The sequence below is a fragment of the Dunckerocampus dactyliophorus genome, chromosome 8 (genome assembly GCF_027744805.1).
Source record: "Dunckerocampus dactyliophorus isolate RoL2022-P2 chromosome 8, RoL_Ddac_1.1, whole genome shotgun sequence".
Taxonomy (NCBI): domain Eukaryota; kingdom Metazoa; phylum Chordata; class Actinopteri; order Syngnathiformes; family Syngnathidae; genus Dunckerocampus; species Dunckerocampus dactyliophorus.
Window position 1 is genome coordinate 1,037,675 of NC_072826.1, and position 19,101 is coordinate 1,056,775.

At 41.4% G+C, this 19,101-nt stretch overlaps 1 protein-coding gene across 4 annotated transcripts in view; it reads right to left on the reverse strand.

The window, feature by feature from the left end:
* The window catches only part of cntn3b (contactin 3b), a 74,640-nt gene that overhangs the window by 16,712 nt on the left and 38,827 nt on the right, over positions 1 to 19,101 (reverse strand). For 3 of the 4 annotated variants that reach the window (XM_054783751.1, XM_054783750.1, XM_054783749.1), the window contains 10 exons: positions 17,565 to 17,667; positions 17,173 to 17,357; positions 13,662 to 13,798; positions 10,917 to 11,046; positions 10,025 to 10,175; positions 7,034 to 7,161; positions 6,488 to 6,663; positions 2,138 to 2,255; positions 1,250 to 1,408; positions 1,004 to 1,153 (listed from right to left, as the gene is read on the reverse strand). In XM_054783751.1, coding sequence (XP_054639726.1) covers positions 1,004 to 1,153; positions 1,250 to 1,408; positions 2,138 to 2,255; positions 6,488 to 6,663; positions 7,034 to 7,161; positions 10,025 to 10,175; positions 10,917 to 11,046; positions 13,662 to 13,798; positions 17,173 to 17,357; positions 17,565 to 17,667 — 1,437 coding nt within the window. Of the gene's footprint in view, positions 1 to 1,003; positions 1,154 to 1,249; positions 1,409 to 2,137; positions 2,256 to 6,487; positions 6,664 to 7,033; positions 7,162 to 10,024; positions 10,176 to 10,916; positions 11,047 to 13,661; positions 13,799 to 17,172; positions 17,358 to 17,564; positions 17,668 to 19,101 lie in introns of those variants that run through there. The other variant, XM_054783752.1, reaches the window with a different exon arrangement.

Here is a 19,101-nt window from a genome sequence, read left to right on the forward strand (position 1 = left end):
ATTTATTTATTTATCTGTATTTATGTCTCTTCTGTTGTTGTTGCTTAATTTATTGGTATTTATGTTTCTTATGTTCTTATTCTTTCTTGTGTTTTCTTTCTTTTCTTGGGAGAATGAACAGAATAAGAGTTTCATTGATTAGTATAACTGCTGTTTTACTATGCACACGACAATAAAACTCTTCAATCTTGAATCTTGACTCTTCCCCCAAAAATACACAATTTTTTTTGCAGAAAACACATTCTCATTCACATCTCATTCACCCTAAGTCGGTAATAATTTATAAATACACGATAAGAAAGCATAGAATATACAGCATGCATGTACGACAAAACGGCATGATATGGAAACACTGGCTTCTGCAGTCGACTTTCTACGATCTGGCTTCAAAGCTTACAGTCAGGTGAACACAAGTTGGTCTCAAAATGCAACCCTGGCTAATAGCATGGACCCACTGTAATACATTATATTGAAATGAACAATGCAGAAAGATAAGTGCAACTAAGATAGTTAGGTTCAGAAATATCTGGACAGTCTATCTCATTTTCCCTCTTTATATCACCACAACGGATATGAAATAAAGTAATCAATATGTAGACTTTTACAAATGACATTCCACTGAATTTGGCATTTACCAAATGACTGCTATTTAATATACAATATTTTGTCTGAAGTCTGGAAACATTAGCAAATGCCCCTGGTTTTCACCCTGGAGATACTTTCTAGGCCTTCATTGACTATCCAGTACTTCTGGATGTTGTTTTTGTGTGCGTTTTGATGCTTTCATAAATGCTGAATGCCATATTTTTGTGAAAACTCTTAAAGATGCGAGTCTACACTTGAACCTTCTTTTATTTGAAATCCATTGCCATGGCGTATAGAGACAAATTGATCAAACCTAACCTAACATTCCACATATGCAGGATAGGATGGCTGTGTTTGCTTTCCCTTCCTCAAGTCGGTCAAGCTTCGAGAGAATGTGAAGTTGTTTGGTTTTACTTACTTGCATCTTCTGTCCTGGTTTTTGCTGAGGCTGGACTGGGCTCACCAAGGCCCACACTATTGCGTGCCACGACTCTGAACTCATACTCCACCCAAGCATTTAAACCCACCACCGTTGCAGTCAGCGTATTACCATTTACCACTTCAGGCACTGCAATTTTTAAAAATTCAGATCAGAAATTGAATGTTAAAAGAATAAAAGGACCCTCATAAATACAGCATGTGGGTGGGTGATATTCAAAGATACCCGTCTCAACCGCCTGCCAGCCCACAGTAAAAGGTGTCCGACCCTGGATGATGTAACCGGTTATGGGGCTGCCATTGTCTCTTCCAGGAGTCCAGGAAAGCTGTGCCGTGCTGTCTGTGATCTCCTCCACTGTCACTTTGTCTGGAGGGCCTGGTGGACCTAAATCAATGACACAACGAGCAGGGTGACTTCTTCTTCCAAGAAGTCTGCCCTCATCAAACCCATCAAGGCCATCATGGTATCTTTAATGAAGAGCTCCATCCTTGATGTGTGCATGAAGGGACTTGTATGTGTGATGTGCTGGGACTCAACTAATTCCCATCAATGGAAAGAGATATTGAATGGGGATCATTTATTAAAATGTAGATGAGTGAGACCAAAGACCAAAGACTAAAATAAGGCTCTCAGTGTGAGTGTTATTGACACATTCTGGTCTTACAATGCTGTTTACGTTACGCAGATGTGTAAATGAACCAATTAGAATCATTTTCTATGATAAACATTACCTCCTCAAAGCACCGAGGACAGCTACTTTGGTCTAAGGGCATGAATACCAATGTAAATCACTAGAGATAACCCTGCACACCAGCGTTCTACACAGAGCACATACCAATGAGGCAACCACAGCTGGGCCTCCAGTCACACATGTCAGAGTGCGTGTGTTGGGGTTTTCCATTTCAGCAGCACATACATAATGTAAAAAGGAGTGGATATACCTCTGAGCTAGGTAGCGTTTTTGCCATTTATACACTATATTGTCACAGCACGGGTTTACCGCCTTTTAGCAAACAAACAACACTCGTTTCTCCATTCATGCTTCATATTTTACAACTGTGGGTCTCGTAATGCATGACATCAAACACATCAAATCCAATCAATAATGGTTACCTTTGACAACCAGGATGGCAGAGGCGGACAGACTCTCAACCTCAGTGTCAATAACGCAGACGTATTTCCCGCCATGGCTCAGTTGAATGTTGCGAATCATCAGATCTCCCGATATAGTCTAAAAGGGAATATGACCATTGAAAAAAATATGTTAGGAAAAGTACGATTTCGGATCGGCAGTGTTTCAACATTTATGATGCTTTGCGCAATCACAGTCTCAGTCGACCATCAATGTTTTCATCTTTTCAGACAACAACAGCAAACCTGGCAGATGTAGTCAGTGCAAATAAAGCTATTGGCTGCCCTTCAGGCTTTGTTCCACCATCCAGTTTCTCCGCCACAAAACGCTACGAGCTCCACGCAGGAAACACACAACAAACACGTTCTAGATAAATTGGTAAGCTAGTCCTAATTGGCTTGTAATCGCATCAGCATAATACGAGTACAGCGTAAAGAGCAAATTAAATTTTACATTAGCTAAATGCATGTATGCTACAAAGATCAGAACCCAGCACCCATATAAATAATGTTTACATTTTGGGGGGTTTAGATATTTGCCCTCGCCATGTATTATTTTAGTGGAGCATTAGTATCAACAGCAAGTTTCAATAGCTTGAACAGAAGTATGTTTATTGTACAAAAAAAGAAATTGCGTGACCTTGAGATGTCTTTTCGCTATTTAATAATAACACTTGTTTTGGGCACAAAGAGAAATCACTATAGATTTGAAATTGTTGCACTAAAACAAAAAGGTCATATTTGGCTCTTAATTTAAAAAACTTGACAAAAGGTTGAAATGTAAAGCAGGGCTCGGTGATTACCGTAATTTCCAGCGCATAAGCTGTGACTTTTTTCTCACTTTTAGAACCCTGCAGCTTATACGCTGATGCAGCTCATTTGTGGTCACGTTCTGGTCTCACGTTCTGGTCTCAGATCAGTCATTTTGTGCCTCATCATTAGTGATGTGCGATATACCGAGTCAAATTTAGGCTGGTATCAGCCTGTACTTTGTGCAAATACACCTGATGTGTTGGGTACATTTTAAAAAGCAGTGTATTTCAAATCATAGAATAGCTCATTAAAAAAAGAGTTGCCAGAAAATAAAAATTAAGGCACAACACTGAGACAAAAGGCGCCAACACGCCACAAGCCCAACCCCGAAGAAGATCCACAAAAGTAGGGGTCGCCAAAGTGCGGCTCGGGGGCCCTTCGTGGCCTGTTTCTCATTTGTCATTGCATCACTGCAGAAAGACAAAACAAAACAACAAAGACTTGCTTTGGTGTGTGCAGGACTCTTTTACGGACCTTTTATGACGCTGTGGTGGCCTCAGCCATCTTCTATGATGTTGGCTAAGCTGACATCCATCATGGACAACACCTCTCACCCGCTACATGACACTGTTGTTTCCCTGAGCAGCTCCTTCAGCACCAGACTGTTACACCCACGGTGTAAGAAGGAGAGGTTCCGCAGGTCCTTCATACCGACCGCTGTCAGGCTCTACAACACCTGCACCACCTGAACCATGTTGTAGACACTATGCTTTCTTTACACTGTTCTCTTTACTTGTCTTGCTGCTGTAACAAGTAAATTTCCCCGCTGTGGGATAAATAAAGTACATACAACAACAACTACAACAACAACAATGTATTTGGGAGCCAGGTATAGCAGAAGACTGGTGCAGAATTCCCAACACTATTATTCATTTATGTAGTGTAAACAAAAGCCTGTAGTGTTGTTACATCAACACCACATCCTCCCAAACGCCAGCGGTGTGTGGACACACGGCTTAAAACGTACGCAGATTCACACTTTCCATGTGGACAGTGCCTAAAATACTCTGAGCTAAATTAGCGAAAGCGGTGTGGGATTAGGGAGTTCCTAGCTGGGCGACCGCTGTCAGTGCAAACTATCCACACTGGCACTGCTCTGAGTGATTCAAAGTTGGTCAGTCCTCGGGAGACTTCATCAGGCCGGTGTCTCAAGCGTGTGCCTGCCGTGCCTGATGGCAAGCATCGCCTCTGCCAATGCATGCTGCAAAAGTTCCAATAATATTCTCGAAACAATCTGGCGGGTCATATATTACCCGTGGCCGCCGATTGCTGACCACTGGTATGAAGGCAAACTGACTTGAACAAACATCTCGAGATGGTCCTTGTGTGTAATTATCCAACTCACTAGTTGTATGCCTTCAATTTTGGTGTTTTCTTGATGACATCAACAAATAATGACATGCTCTGGGGATTGTGCATGACTCATATTATGTGCTTATTTTAATACATCCTCTTGAAGTAGCATGTCAGTGGTGAAAACAAGCATATTGCTTTGGAAGGCAGTTACCTGGGGGTGAACCTATTATGGGATTGCAGCACTCATATCAGACGTCATCACCCCCAGCAGCACTCCATCAGAGATGCAGCATTCACTCTTAAGGAACTTGGCACGATAACCCCTGGACCTCTCCCTCTCTGAGCAAACGGGTCTGGTACTGGACGAAGTGCCGGACTACCGTTGCTACACTACATTCTCTTGTTTTGCCTGACAGTTTCACACATAGCTCTGATTCCATCTTGAATGCCAGCAGCCACCTGCCCAACCTGCGAGCGTACGGCTGAAAGGAAGGCGTCTATGTCTTGGCAGGAGGCAAGTGAGACAGATTTGCTATAATTATGTAAATTAATTGACCAGAAGCTGTTGAGCAGGAGCCTGGTAATTTCTCTGGACAGGGGCAACAAGAAAGTATGAAAACTATATTACAGCCCTATGCTCAATTCCATGTCAATGCTAATTTCCATGGACATTCATGAGGATATGATCTCGGTATGGCCACAACACTGCCACAACGCTGCGGTGCACACTTCAGATCATCCTGTACATAATAAGCCTTTGACACATAAGTTCCAATGTTTGGACTGTATTGGAAAGAATGACACTAAAAGAAATGACTGTAAAATTATGTAGGCTCCCCCCCCCCCCCCCCCCCCCCCCTTAAAAGGAACACGTTTGAGCCATCGTGTATCATTATTTTCAGAGATGCACTATACATTTTTTTCAAACCGATATTGATAACTTTCTGCTTCTTAAAACCGATATGATACCAATAACCACTTTTTTTATATCTGCTTTTTTAAATTTAGATTTAACTGTAGTTTTTGCACACCTGGGGGTGAGATTGACTCGAACAAATTTGGATTTGACCAGCTGTACCTGTTGATTTGCCCTAATCAAATATCATGACATTACTACTGCCACTTCACTACTATCAGGGGAACCGGAGTATAGAGAGGAGGGAACCACCTGCTGAGGGCCAGCAAGGTGCACTGTATTCAGACACATGCTCTGAGCAGCCAGTGTGCCGCTACAGAGGTCAGGAGAACCGGAGTATAGAGGGGGAGGAGCCACCTGGCATGGGCCAGCAAGGTGCACTCTATTCGGGAACACGCTCCGAGCAGTCGGTGTTACGCCACGGAGGTCTCTAGCAAACCTTCAAACGCCACAGCACAATAAGCCCCAGGCGTCGTAGCTTTGCTGGCATTTCAGGTGGCTGATAAGGTTTTTTGTGTCCCCTAATTGCGGAGCATTTGGTAAAACTAGCACGCGAAATGTCTTTCTCTTAAAGTGAATGTTTACAAGTGAGCTCAGGGGAAGTTACGACAGGCCATTACCGTCACAGGCAGGAGAAAAGAGGAGGGCTTGATTTGCTCACCCGCACGGTACTGGTAATCTCACCTCATTGGAGTGTTTTTTTTTTTTAATTATCCGTTATCAGAGCTATTTTTAATGTTCTTGGATTTATCCGTATGATGTCAAAAGTCCTTCATATCGGCTAATTATCGTGCACCCCTGTCTATTTCAATGCCTGAACATTTCAAATACGCTTTTTAACATCATCATGATTACTTCAATCATTTTGGGGCTCAAGGTTTATAAATAATGATGCACATTCAATTAGTGCAGAGGCAGATTGTACGACACTATTCTACATGTTTTAAAATATAAAGTACCTTCTGTATTACCGATATTGGACCAGTTTAAGAAGATGCAACACAGTTCACAAAGTCAGTTAAAAGTCACAGCCTGGCACCCTGCAATAATAGAAAGTATTATTCATTGAGGCTTTTATAAAGTACACAGCAGCACTGATGTCTCCTATCCGACTGACTAACGCTGACCACTTGAAAACTCCCTGAAATTGACCTTTCTTGACGAAGCTGTCTTTGCTTGGGTGCTATTCATATCTTGGTAGCCCTGCGTGGGGCTGCAGAGCATACCTCTTGCACCCTACACTGTATGTCCCAATTAATCTCGGAATAGCCTGACAGTATCTGAGTTTAATGCTTAAGATGACTCACCCCACCCACTCTCTCAAAATGATCGCTGTCTTGCCGGAAGTCGATGAGCTGGCCATTAAATGCCCACGAGAAAGAGACATCCAGAGCTGGATCGCAGGCAATCTGGCAGGGCAACACGATGCTCTCGCCAACAATAATCTCCATGTTTGTGGGCCTCACGGTGATTCTGGTTGGCTCTGCGCAAGGAAACAGACAACATTGGCATCTCACTTTAGTCGATAGCTAATACACCTTCAATGAATGACACACAGGTAGTTGCATTCACTAACGTGAATACGTTCTTCAGCTCCAAGCCTGTTCACAGTTGTAACATTTAGCATAAAGATGGGATGCAGGAAAGTGGACACTAGATGCTATGACATAAAAGCGTTATCGGTATATGATGTGAATGAATTTACCAGAAATAAGAACCAGAGAAGTCAAACACTACTACGGTGCACCTATCATAAACAGAGGAAGTGCAGTGCTGCAATTCACAGCTTGACAGGTGAAGCATAAACAGCCCAGGGTCAGTCTGGGGAAACGGGTTGTTTCAAGAACACTCACCGGTGACAAGCAACCTCCCAGTGGTGCTCGCTGAGCCAAACTGGTTCTTGGCGATGCATGTGTAGCTGGCTGCATCCCCTCTGGTTACATTGGTAATCTTTAATGTTCCATTGGGAAACACGATCATTCTGTAGATAACACAAGAGGCAGTCAGCGCGTTGACTCCTGTTGAGCTTTGTGTAGAATATGCTTATAGGCAATACTTGGTATAAAATGGTTTATTAGGATTATTATTATTACCACAGAGTAAATATCGAGAAATTCTGTCAGAGATGTATGAGTCTATCATTTTATTTTAGTTGCAGTTGTCAGTGGGATAGAAACTCACTGCGTCACACTGATAGGCGACGCTATTTAGCAAGATAGAACAATGCACTAGAAACTCTGCTGCGGTAATACCTCTTTTTAGAATGTCAGCCAAAGAATACTGAGCACTATTATTGTTTTTGAAAGTATTTTTATTACAATTTTTGTATTTGATGCCATCATATCCTATAAAAGATTCAGTAAGTGTACTACGCTATGATTTAGGCTAGACTTCCAGCTGCTGTGTGGCCATACAGATAGAAATGAATATAATGAATATATGAATATAATATAATAATGAATATGGTCATAACAGACCAGTCATGGCATATCGCACTAAAGGTCCACTGTACTAAAAAAAACAACAAGATTGTCTTTTCAGGAGGGAGCAAAGACTGAAAAGGCAGAACTTGAAAAGCAGGTTTCTCAACTTCGTCCGCAGGCTAATGACGCCTAAGAGAAAGGCATCTCTTTTATTTACAATCAACTGGTGAACACTCTACAAGGAAAGGAAATGACTTTTAGTGTAGGTACAAACAAATCCCCAGATAAGAACGTTTCATAAATCTTACTTCCCCTGAGACACAGACTTACAGTATATCAGGTGTCAGAAAATAGTGACGATAAACGGCACAGAAGATGGGTGGGTGGAGGTGTCTGAAAAGTCCCAAGACTGTGGCTGTTTTGGTGGCATTCTTTGATGTGAGGGGTATCGTCCAATGCGAGTTCTTGCCACAGGGCCAGACGATCAACCAGCACGTCGAGAAAGAGATCCTGCGACGTTTGCTTCAGTTCCTGGCCACCTCCCTACCTCACCTCCCTACTCACCCGACCTCGCTCTGTGTAATTTGTTTTCTCTTTCCCAAGCTCAAGGGGCTCACCAAGGGGACCCGTTTTGAAGAAGTGGATGACATCAAGATGGCAGTGATGACAAAGCTACGGAGGATCCGGAAAAATCCTTGGCAGGGAAGACTGAGACTCCAGCGGGATTGCCTAAAAGGGGAATACTTGTCGTTCGGATTTGAAATATATCCTTTGTGACACCAGTCTTGGAGTTCTTCTGAGAACATATCATACGCAAATGTGCTTATAAATGTTCTCGGGTGTTTGTAGGAAAATATGGATTTCAAAAATGCCTTCCTTAAAAGCGCTTAATTAATTTATTCTGTAAGTGGTTTTCCAACATGGTCCCCAGTAAGGTCCTTCTAAGGACAGAGCCAACCAATTTTGCCATTTCAGTCAACTGTTTAGATTTGTTGTCATGTTTGACTCCCTCCTGTGGTCCAATAGGAGGGAAATGCGACCACACACGGATGAAATGTGGCACCAGGAAGTGCGTCTCATTTCCTTAAAATCTGCTCAGGACATTTTTTTTAGGTGCATGGTAATAAAAAGGATGATTCTAATACATTCCAATAAATAGGATCATTCCCAGAGGAAAGAATATTTTTTTCGTCTGTGTGGGCTGGCTGCCGTGATGAGCAAACACTACGACACACAATCTGTGATGGGATGCCAGTTGACCTTGTCATGTTTTGAGGAATTTTCCAACATTCTCAACTGTCACACAAGTCTAACAACTACGCAACTGAGCCATGCACGCCAGATTCAGCACAATGCGGTGGAAGTCAGTTTGTCTTCATCTTATCCGGATGCCCTGCTTGTGGTCCTCCTGTGGATTTTTTCCCACAGTGCACGGCTTCTGGAAAAATTCCCATTCTGTGCCCGCACACTGACTGTTTTTTTTATCTTGAAAGGTTTCATATATAGTGTGTCTAAATGTCGGTTGTCTTGGGAGTTGTGCACATTTTTTGCAGGGGTAGGTGCAGCTTTCAATGGAACCGCCAGAAGAGCCTTGATGTTTTGCTCATATTATTTGGCCCGAAGCCTTCTCCCAGTTGCGTGTGTTTGTGTGTATGCGTGATTCTGCATTCTTGAACTGTGTGATTATCTAAAAATTCTAATCAAACACTGCCCACCTCTGATTCAGTTTTGCTTATATCATATTATATAGTCATCAGTCCTGTGTGACATCGCTCCAGTTGATCAAATTAAGCTTCCTCTGTTTTCAACCCCCCCAAAAATGATGCACCACTTTATAGTAGTGAGTGGTGCTATCCGTGTACTCATTCTCTACATCACGTTTCTCTGCACAACGTTTGCCGTCTATTGAAAGCTGCTGCTATCATCTACAACAAGGTCTCTTTGCCTGTGCAACCACTGTGATTATATGCTGTAAATTCTATTTGCATGTCACGATAAAGGGGAACGCAATTACCTATCTAATTACTATCTAATTACAGGTGCAGGATCTTCAGTTTAACTTTTTAATGGCCTAATCTGCGAGCAGACAGCATATATCTTCAGCACCAACCCAATTTGCTTATCTTGGAGACTTTTTTGTACAACTAGTGAAGGTCTGGTCAACTTGCATCCTAATCATGCATACCAAGCAGTGTGCAAATTGGTGCGCACAAAGTGAAGTATTAGCTATGAACAATTATCCCTGAAGGATGCTTGTCTCTCTCCCTCTCTCTCTCCCTCTGCCTTCATTAGCTTTTCCTTCTTCCTCATTAGCTCCTTCCTTATGCATCTGCACAAATGCCAAATATACGTACTATTCAAACATGTCTGCCAACAGTGCATGGGAAGGGAATCTGCAAGGAAGATACACTGTAACCCTACCTTTCATTTCTCTGCAGCAACTCATTGTCCTTTTTCCAAAGGCTAATTGCTGGGGGTGAGGCTTGAGGCTTGCATTCAAGAGTGACTTCGCTACCAAAGCGAGCTTTCAGCACAGCCTTTAATGGATTTTTGGAGAAACTGGGAGGTGATGCTGCGTGGGAGGAAGGACAGAAAAGATGAGTGAACCTTTTCAGATCTGCCTAGCCAACATGAGGTCACTGTTCTGTGAGTGTGAGTAGCGCCACATCGCAGGATATTTGGCCAAAAGGCCTTTCCTATACGTATAATTATTATTACTATTATTATTTATTACTATTCCTTATTATTATGTATTAATGCACTACAAATTGTAAGTGAACCGTATTTACTGATTTCTACTTACTCTATTTTCTTATTTCCACGGTCTTGCCTTGGTTGTTTTACTTCGTGATTAAGAGATTAAGTTTGCTGGGACATTTTTGGAGAGCTGCTCAAAATATCTTTCTATCTATCTATCTACACACCAAACTCACCAATGCAAATATGTTTACAGTTGTCTACAGGCATCGTTGCATTTTGCCAGGCTTGATTAAGCTCTGTCACATTCATGGAGGGAGAATAGAAGCCCTCCTTGAGATGGAAGCCATTTGTGAAAGTAATCAATGCTTGTAAATAAATCAATAAGTCATCGATACGCATGCACAACGTTGCAAAGCCTTGGTCTTGCAGCATCAAATCAAGATGATGAAATAACTGAAAGAAACAAATAGACGCTCCCTGCTTTTCTGGCACATCCCATAGTTAGGCCAAACGAGTCGGCAAGACTGATGGCAGAGGAGCGATGTAGCTGCATGGTTTTTATCTTAGTCGATGATCAAACACAGACAACGGGGATAAGCGGAGGAAGACTTACCTAACACTGTTAGTTGGGCAGAGGAATAAATAATACCATGTTTGTTTTCAGCTACACATTGATACATTCCAGAATCTGACAGGTTTAACGCAGCTACTGAAAGGGCCCCATTTTCGATTTGTATCCGGCCCTGTAAAAGAAAGACAAACAGTTGAGCATATCCCTTGCAACCGCTGGCCTATTATGACCAAAGGCACACAAGCAATTACTTGTGCACCATGTGGAGAGAGAGACAGCAGGAAAGGAGAAAAAAAGGCCTAAGGAGACTTGTGGCATTCCATGTATGTTCATATTGAATCTGAAAAATATGAGGCCACAGAAGGGAAAAACTGCTCCCCCGCATGCTCGATACATATGACAGCACGGACTCGTTGCGTGTTGTGAAGTCATTTGTAACTGCTGTCGATGGTGTTTAAAGTAACGCTGCACAATAGTGTGACATGTTAACCTCCACGCAGCATTGGTGCTGGGTTTTAACTATGCATCTCCGACTAAAGCACATCATGAGAAGAGGAGCTCTGTACAAATCTGTACGACGTCTCATCAATAATATTGTGGGTGAGTAACAAAGCGCTATTTTCCAGGCACCCTAACTGCATTCACTTGTGTGACACTGACTACAAAAAGGAATCAAACGATTGTCAGTCAATGCAATCCTTCCCCCCATTAATTGACTTCACTGCATGATGGGGGGGCTGGAGCCATCATGGAGGAGAGGTGGGGTTGGAATGAGCACCAGTTAACAAGTGACGATAAACGGCCACACTTGCAAGGAATTGAACATTGTCAATTAAACAACAATAGCAGGGCTGTCAAATGATTACTTAAAAAAATCACATTATTCACATTTTTATATTAATTAATCATGATTAACTCATTCAACCCCAGCCATTTTTCAAAAGACTACCCCCTTCAGTACCAGCAATTTTAGATGATTTTAACTGATCCTTCAAGGCACCCACAATATTGTGTTGTATGGTAGAATAAACATGGAGCCTAGCAAAAGAAACATTAGACTCCCATCTTTCATCAGAGACAAAAAATGCTTGTTTCTACCTTTTTCCGTTCTTTTGTAATCAGCAGTAAAACATAGGTACGTTTCAGGAAAAGAACGCTTAAATAGGTAAACAACTATGCCACAACATAAACAACGCAAAAAAGGCTTGTTTTACAGCAAAATAACAATTTATTTGCAAATATTATAAATAAATAATACAAATATTTACAAATATACCACCGTTTGGAACTGAGCTATGCATGTACATGTGTGTGCACGCGTTTGCGTGCGCCTGTATGTGCTTGTGCATGCCCTAACATTTCCCGAACATTCCACACGCTACACTCCTCCACGTTCTTCCACTTACACACGTACGTACGTCCACGTACGTTTTTTCGATTCAAGTTCACATGCCAAGCGCTTCAAATGCACTTCTGCCACCTTGTGGACATTTTTAATGGCTTAAAACTGCTCTAAAAGTGACATCCATTAATGTGCAGTTACGTCATCACCTCTTTTTGCCTCTCGCGCAGGCAAAACGTAAAAGACATACAAATATGACTTTGGGATTCGGCATTCGGGTTTATAAAAACATATAAATTCATCTTTGGGATTGAATGTGTTAATCACCATTCACAACTATGTCTGAAATATGTCCATCTTTACTGAATTTTGTTAACAGAACGATAAATGACAAGACAGAGTTAGATATATTTGTATTAACCGTTCCAAATGAATTGGCAATTCAAATCAAGCTAAAAGATACCACATATCCCAAAATGCATTTACCTAACACTGGTCTCTTTGATAGTAGCAGAATATCTGAATCACACTTCAATCATGTTATTATGAGCAATGAGGGGTTGCGTTCAGAGACACTACGTAATTTAGGTGGAATTCCCACGTTTTGAGCGTATTTTCTGGGATTTCCGAGCATTGTACTTCCGCATTAAGAGTTACTCAGTGCGCTTGAACGGATCATCCTTTGAAGAGAACACAATGCACGCTAGGTCCTGCTCTGACACAAAGAAAGGAGACAATTATGGAGTTGTTATGTTTTACAGTTACTTTGAGTGTTAGAATATCCAGACATGTTTACCGAGTTGGAGATACGTACGTATATGGTGTCAGAATTGCACTGCAGTTCCGCCCATAAATGTATTATTTCACTCCCTTTAAAGCCAAACAATCAGCACTGCAATCACTGCCAAAAATAGTTGATCAAACATTCACCCTTAACAACAAATGGCTGCCAGAACATATATTGATCATGAAATTAGGTGCACGTGGTAATATGTCTGCCTCACAGTGAGACGGTCCTGGGTCCTGGGCTCCGACCTTTCTGGGTGGAATTTGCATGTCATCCCCATATTTGCATGGCTTGTGTGTTGGATCGCATGGAATATTAAAGCGAGGACTACCTTCATTAAAATGACATAAACAGGGTGTGATATTTACTCTACAAAAACCTTTTTTTTTTTTTTTTTTTTTTTTTACCAGTGATAGTTTTAAAGAAGTGGCAAAAGCTAACATGAATGAAAGGTTTTGGGTTAGTTGAGGTTCATGCAGCAGTTTAAATGTGTCTTTCTGGATAACATACATTCATTTTGACACTAAACAGCTTTCATTCCAGTTTTCTATTTCAACAATTTGGTTAAGTCAGGTGATCCACATAACACCCAAATCTCCATTGCCATATTGTTAACCCGGTTGTAGAAGCATGAGGAACACAACCAGCTTTTTATTACCTCTGTAATCACTTGCTCTCCATTCTTCAGCCAGCTGTACGATGGTTTAGGCTTTCCATTGGCCTTGCACTCCCAGAACAGATTTTGTTGGATGGACAGAACCGTGTCAGCCATTGTCTGGAACCAGTGAGGTTTAGCTTGGAATAAATGAGAGGATTACCTTTTCAAACATGTTTTCATTATCAAGAAACTGAATAAGTACAGAGTGAAATAGAAATCAAAACGCTATGAAGCGGCTCTTTAAATCTTCACATTCTAAACGAGGACATGGAATTCAAAGTGCAAGTAGAAATTAGCAACTAGTAGAAATAAGCACTTGTATACAGGGTTATTCAAAAAGAATGAACCAATGTCATTAGACAATATATTTTAAGGAAAAGTCCCCCAAGTCACAAGTATTCTACTCACAATCAACGTGTATTTCCTGTCTTGCAATGCAGCACGGCCAACATAAATACGATGAGAGAATTCCTCCCAGACACGTCTCAGAATATCACGATCCACTGAGTTGATCGCTGTTGTTATCGGATGTTTAAGGTCATGGAGGTGAGGTGCGGTCTGGGGATCTCGCAGGCCACGTACAAAGAGCAAGGTCTTGGCCCCCCTTGAACTACGTTGCCGGAGGAAGGACGCGACTAAAGAGCAACTATGGCAGCTACTCAAAACTTCGAAAACTAAATCAAACGGTCACTGACTCATTCCATGACGAAGCAATCGAAGCAATGCGTCATGAAATCGGTCCATTCTTTTTGTACACTACTGGTCAAAAGTTTGCGAACACCCCAATTTTTCCAGTTATTTATTGAAATTGAAGTGGTTCAAGTCCAATGAATAGCTTGAAATGGTACAAAGGTAAGTGCTGAAGCGCCAGAAGTTAAAAGAAAAGGTAAGGTTACCCAAAAGTGAAAAATAATGTGTATTTCAGAATTATGCAAAAAGTCCTGTTTCAGGGACCACAAAATGAGTCAACAACTTAAAGATGTTCTGCAGAAATGGAGGTTGATGAAGCCTTGGCAGTTTTGCAACTAATTCCTACAAGTGTTCCAAGTTCTGGAGTACGTACTACCTCCTCTGTCTGCATAAAAACACTGTGGTACTGTACCCTCGTGAACATTAGTTAGCACTTTATTGGAGAAACTTGCTATAAAAATGGCAAGAAAAAGGGGAATTAACAATGGAAGAGAGGCAGACCATCGTAACACTTAAAAATACAGGTTTTTTCCTCCAGAGAAATTGGGAGTGTTCTAAAACTTTTGATATCACTTATTGATATTACACATGGACACAAACTGATAATCGATAAAGAGTGGATTGGTGACAGGAGCTGAATATTTCAATAATTGATCCTTATTCGTAAGAATAAAAATGTTTTTGTCTTGGAACAATTTTGATGTGGACCTCTGTCACAGAGCAGATCGAGCTCAGTTTAGAGATTTCACTGTGATTGTCAGGATTTTAGTCATAAATCTTGTCAGTATACCAAACCCTATTCAACTTCATATTACAGCAAGATATGCTGTAGTATCTATGGAAGCACACAAAGCTCAGAGATCCTCTCTCAGGAGCATCACGCACAGACCTTTGGCCTCAGGGCGTACTCACACTAGACCGTTCGTATAATGCTGGTCTTGGGACTGATATTCCTCCTCCCTCTCCTGGCCCCTGCTGGCCTGCGCTCACACTGTGCATTCGTGCCATGGCCCATCACGTCTATCCTGCTGTATTTCTGCAATGTCTCTGCCTTAGTGAAATAGTGGCTTTTTTGGAGTCGCTCTGATAATTTGTTTTCTGCAAGGTTGCCGCTGTCATTAGTTACTTGCAAGAGAGGCGATCGCATTAATTAAATGATATGTTCTATTCTGCTCTATTGCTACAGTTTCTCTTAATATGTGGACAAGTTTCTCCCATATTTGGAGTCATTCTGATCATTTATTTTGGCCAAGGATGCTGCTGTCATTCATTTTCGCAAGAGGAGCATTATTTAAATGACACATCTTTCTTACACACACAAATGCAACCCCGCGTGAGTGCTGTGGAATTTTAGTTGATACTGTCTGTATTGTTCAAATACTGGGGAGTGAAAAAGTGTTTGCCCCCTTCCTGATTTTTTATTTTTTTGCATGTTTGTCACACTTAAATGTTTCAGATCATCAAACAAATGTAAATATTAGTCAATGACAACACAACTGAGGACAAAATGCAGTTTTTAAATGAAAGTTTTTATTATTAAGGGAGAAAAGCTCCGTGGCCCTCCGTGGCCCTGTGTGAAAAAGTGTTAAAACATGACTTAACTGTGGTTTATCACACCTGAGTTCAGGTGGAAAAGGTTATAAAGCCATTTCTAAAGTTTTGGGACTCCTGCCAACCACAGTGAGAGCCATCATCCCCAAATGGAGAAAACATGGAAGAGTGGTGAACCTTCCCAGGAGTGTCCGGCCAACCAAAATGACCCCAAGAGCGCAGCAACGACTCATCCAAGAGGTCACAAAAGACCCCACAACAACATCTTGCCTCAGTTAAGGTCAGTGTTCATGACTCCACCATAAGAAAGAAGCTGGGCAAAAACGGCCTGCATGGCAGAGTTCCAAGACCAAAACCACTGCTGAACAAAAACAACATTAAGGCTTGTCTCACTTTTGCCAGAAAACATCTTGATGATCCCCAAGACCTTTGGGAAAATACTCTGTGGTCGGACGAGACATAAGTTGATTGATTATGTGGTGGTAGTGTGATGGTCTGGGGTTGTTTTGCTGCTCCAGGACCTGGAAGACTTGCTGTGATAAATGGAACCATGAATTCTGCTGTCTACCAAAAAATCCTGAAGGAGAATGTCCGGCCATCTGTTGGTGACCTCAAGCTGAAACCAACTTGGGTTCTGCAGCAGGACAATGATCCAAAACACACCAGCAAGTCCACCTCTGAATGGATGAAGATTTTTGGAGTGGCCTAGTCCAAGTCCTGACCTGAATCCTATTGAGATGCTGTGGCATGACCTTAAAAAGGAGCTTCATGCTGGGAAAGCCTCCAATTTGGCTGAATGACAACAATTCTGCAAAGACGAGTGGGCCAAAATTCCTCCCCAGCGCTGTAAGAGACTCATTGCAAGTTATCACAAACACTTGATTGCAGTTGATGCTGCTAAGGGGGGGCCCAACCAGTTATTAAGTTTAAGGGGGCAGTCACTTTTTCACACAGGACCATGTAGCTTTGGATTGTTTTTCTCCTTCCTTAATAATAAAAGGTTTCATTTAAAAACTGCGTTTTGTGTCCAGTTGTGTTGTCATGGAGTAATATTTACATTTGTTGGATGATCTGAAACATTAAGGGTGACAAACATAAAAAAAAAAAATAAGAAATCGGGAAGGGGGCAAACACTTGGTCACATGTGGAACTATGTGCTGAAGAACATTGTGGAGCGTTTGTAAGTAATTCCACATGCTTTTTGAAGTGTATACAACTTCAGCCCTACTGATTGAATTACATGAATGTAAGAAGGAATCCGTTTACTCACCATGGAATGAAATCCGACCCCGTGCAGCATTTTTGCCCCGTCGATTCTCCGCAACACATTCATATGTTCCCGCATCTTCCTGTTGGAAATTTGGGATTTCCAGAACAGCGTTTGAGTTCTTCATTTTGACTTTGCTAGGAAAAGGGACTCCACCAGTTCTCCTCCAGCTTATTTCTGGAACGGGGCTGCAAATGAACAGATAATTGTCCTATGACGGTAAGTGTTTGTGACTGTATCAGGGTTCAAAAGCTTTAAAAATAGATATTGCACCTTACTCAAGTGATGAATATGATGATGAATAATGTGATGCTTTTGCAAGCTTAAATCTTGTAGAGCAGTACTTATCCATGCACCAACGATCTCATGTCACATACGCAACAATGCTGACTTACTTTCCCAAAGCAAAACATTCCAGTTTCACAAGTGATTCCTTCGCAGCAGGAACCGAGTCAGGAAAATGGACTTCTATTTTGGGTTCGTATTCCCCCATTACTCCTACAAAAGAGAGAGACATTATATGATAAGATTTTGTAGAAATAATGAACTGGAGCTGTGGACTGCACACCGGATCAAAGAGAGAGCAGTGACATTCGGGGGCAGTAAGTAAAGAAAATCGTTACGCGATTGCAGAGTAAGTGACAACTGTAGGGCTGGAAAAGGGGGATGGTAATCAAAGGTGGCTTATAAAAGATTTAAGGAAGACATTAGGTAAAAGACATGCTTAGTAGATATTTATCACCAGTGGCACTGGCGCTTGATTTATGATTTTATTTATATTCACCTTACTTGAACAGCTCAGTTACTGCTCCCTTTAACATTTCAAACAGTGAAAGCTGACATTTCAAAAGATGTGTATTAGATGGTATTTAGCAAATGCTAATTTACTTAGGACTTATCACTTTGAAGTTATACATTCTGTTATGAATAAAGGTACCCTGTGCGGCGTATGGCCCTGGGAGCAGAATGCAACATTTGCCTTTGGTTCGCTGCTACTCGTGTGATCTGGTGCCCTTTTTTCCAAAAAGAAAAACATATGATTCATAAAATGCATTAAATGTGAATAAGCACACATAAGTAAACTATGTAGTCCTACCGGTGCGTAGGTTACACCTACACACAACAACCCTGCCGCATACAAATACATTTAAAACACGCAAGCATGAATTCCTTTGAATTGGATGCTTTGATGAAGACTTCTATAGGATGCAATTAAACTGTACATTTAAGTTATTGTGGAACCTTGGTTAGCAGAATTAATCCGTTCCAGTCGGTCCAACAAACATACTCGAACCGAATAGAAATCCAATTAATCTGTTCCAGAAAGCCACAAATGTTAACACAAAACATGTTTTAATAGTTTTACAATTATACTGTAGATTGACACGCAGAATGAACATTTAACGCCACTTTTATACTGTACCTTCCAAAGACAGCCAGATCAACACGGACACCACCTTTGTGTTTTTCCATGATCCAACATAACCCAAAATGGAGCCAAAGAAAGTTGCAAGTGCAAGCATTTTGGTAAAGAAAGTGAGAAACATTGAATTCAAGACATAACTCATTGCAAAACACAAAGGTGGTGTCCGTGTTGATCTCGCTGCCACATTGTGTCTTTGGCAACAATCACGTCTTCGTTAAAATGTTTATCACTTTCATTCGTCATTTCTTTATAACTAGAATAATTTTCTGCGAGTATTGCTATACACTATGTACAACTATAAAAACGTTATAGTTTTGTGTTAACATTGTGTTAACATTTTTGAGACTTGTGGTGTAACTGTTTTAATTGGCAAAGAACTACAGTCAACTGCTGATGACATCGTAGCTGGGTGACATAGCTGACTTACGGTTCCTGTTTCCTTGTAGTAGCAAGCTAAAAGGGTGCTAACAAGGACGTTTGGGGAAGGCGGTCTCATGCAGTGTACT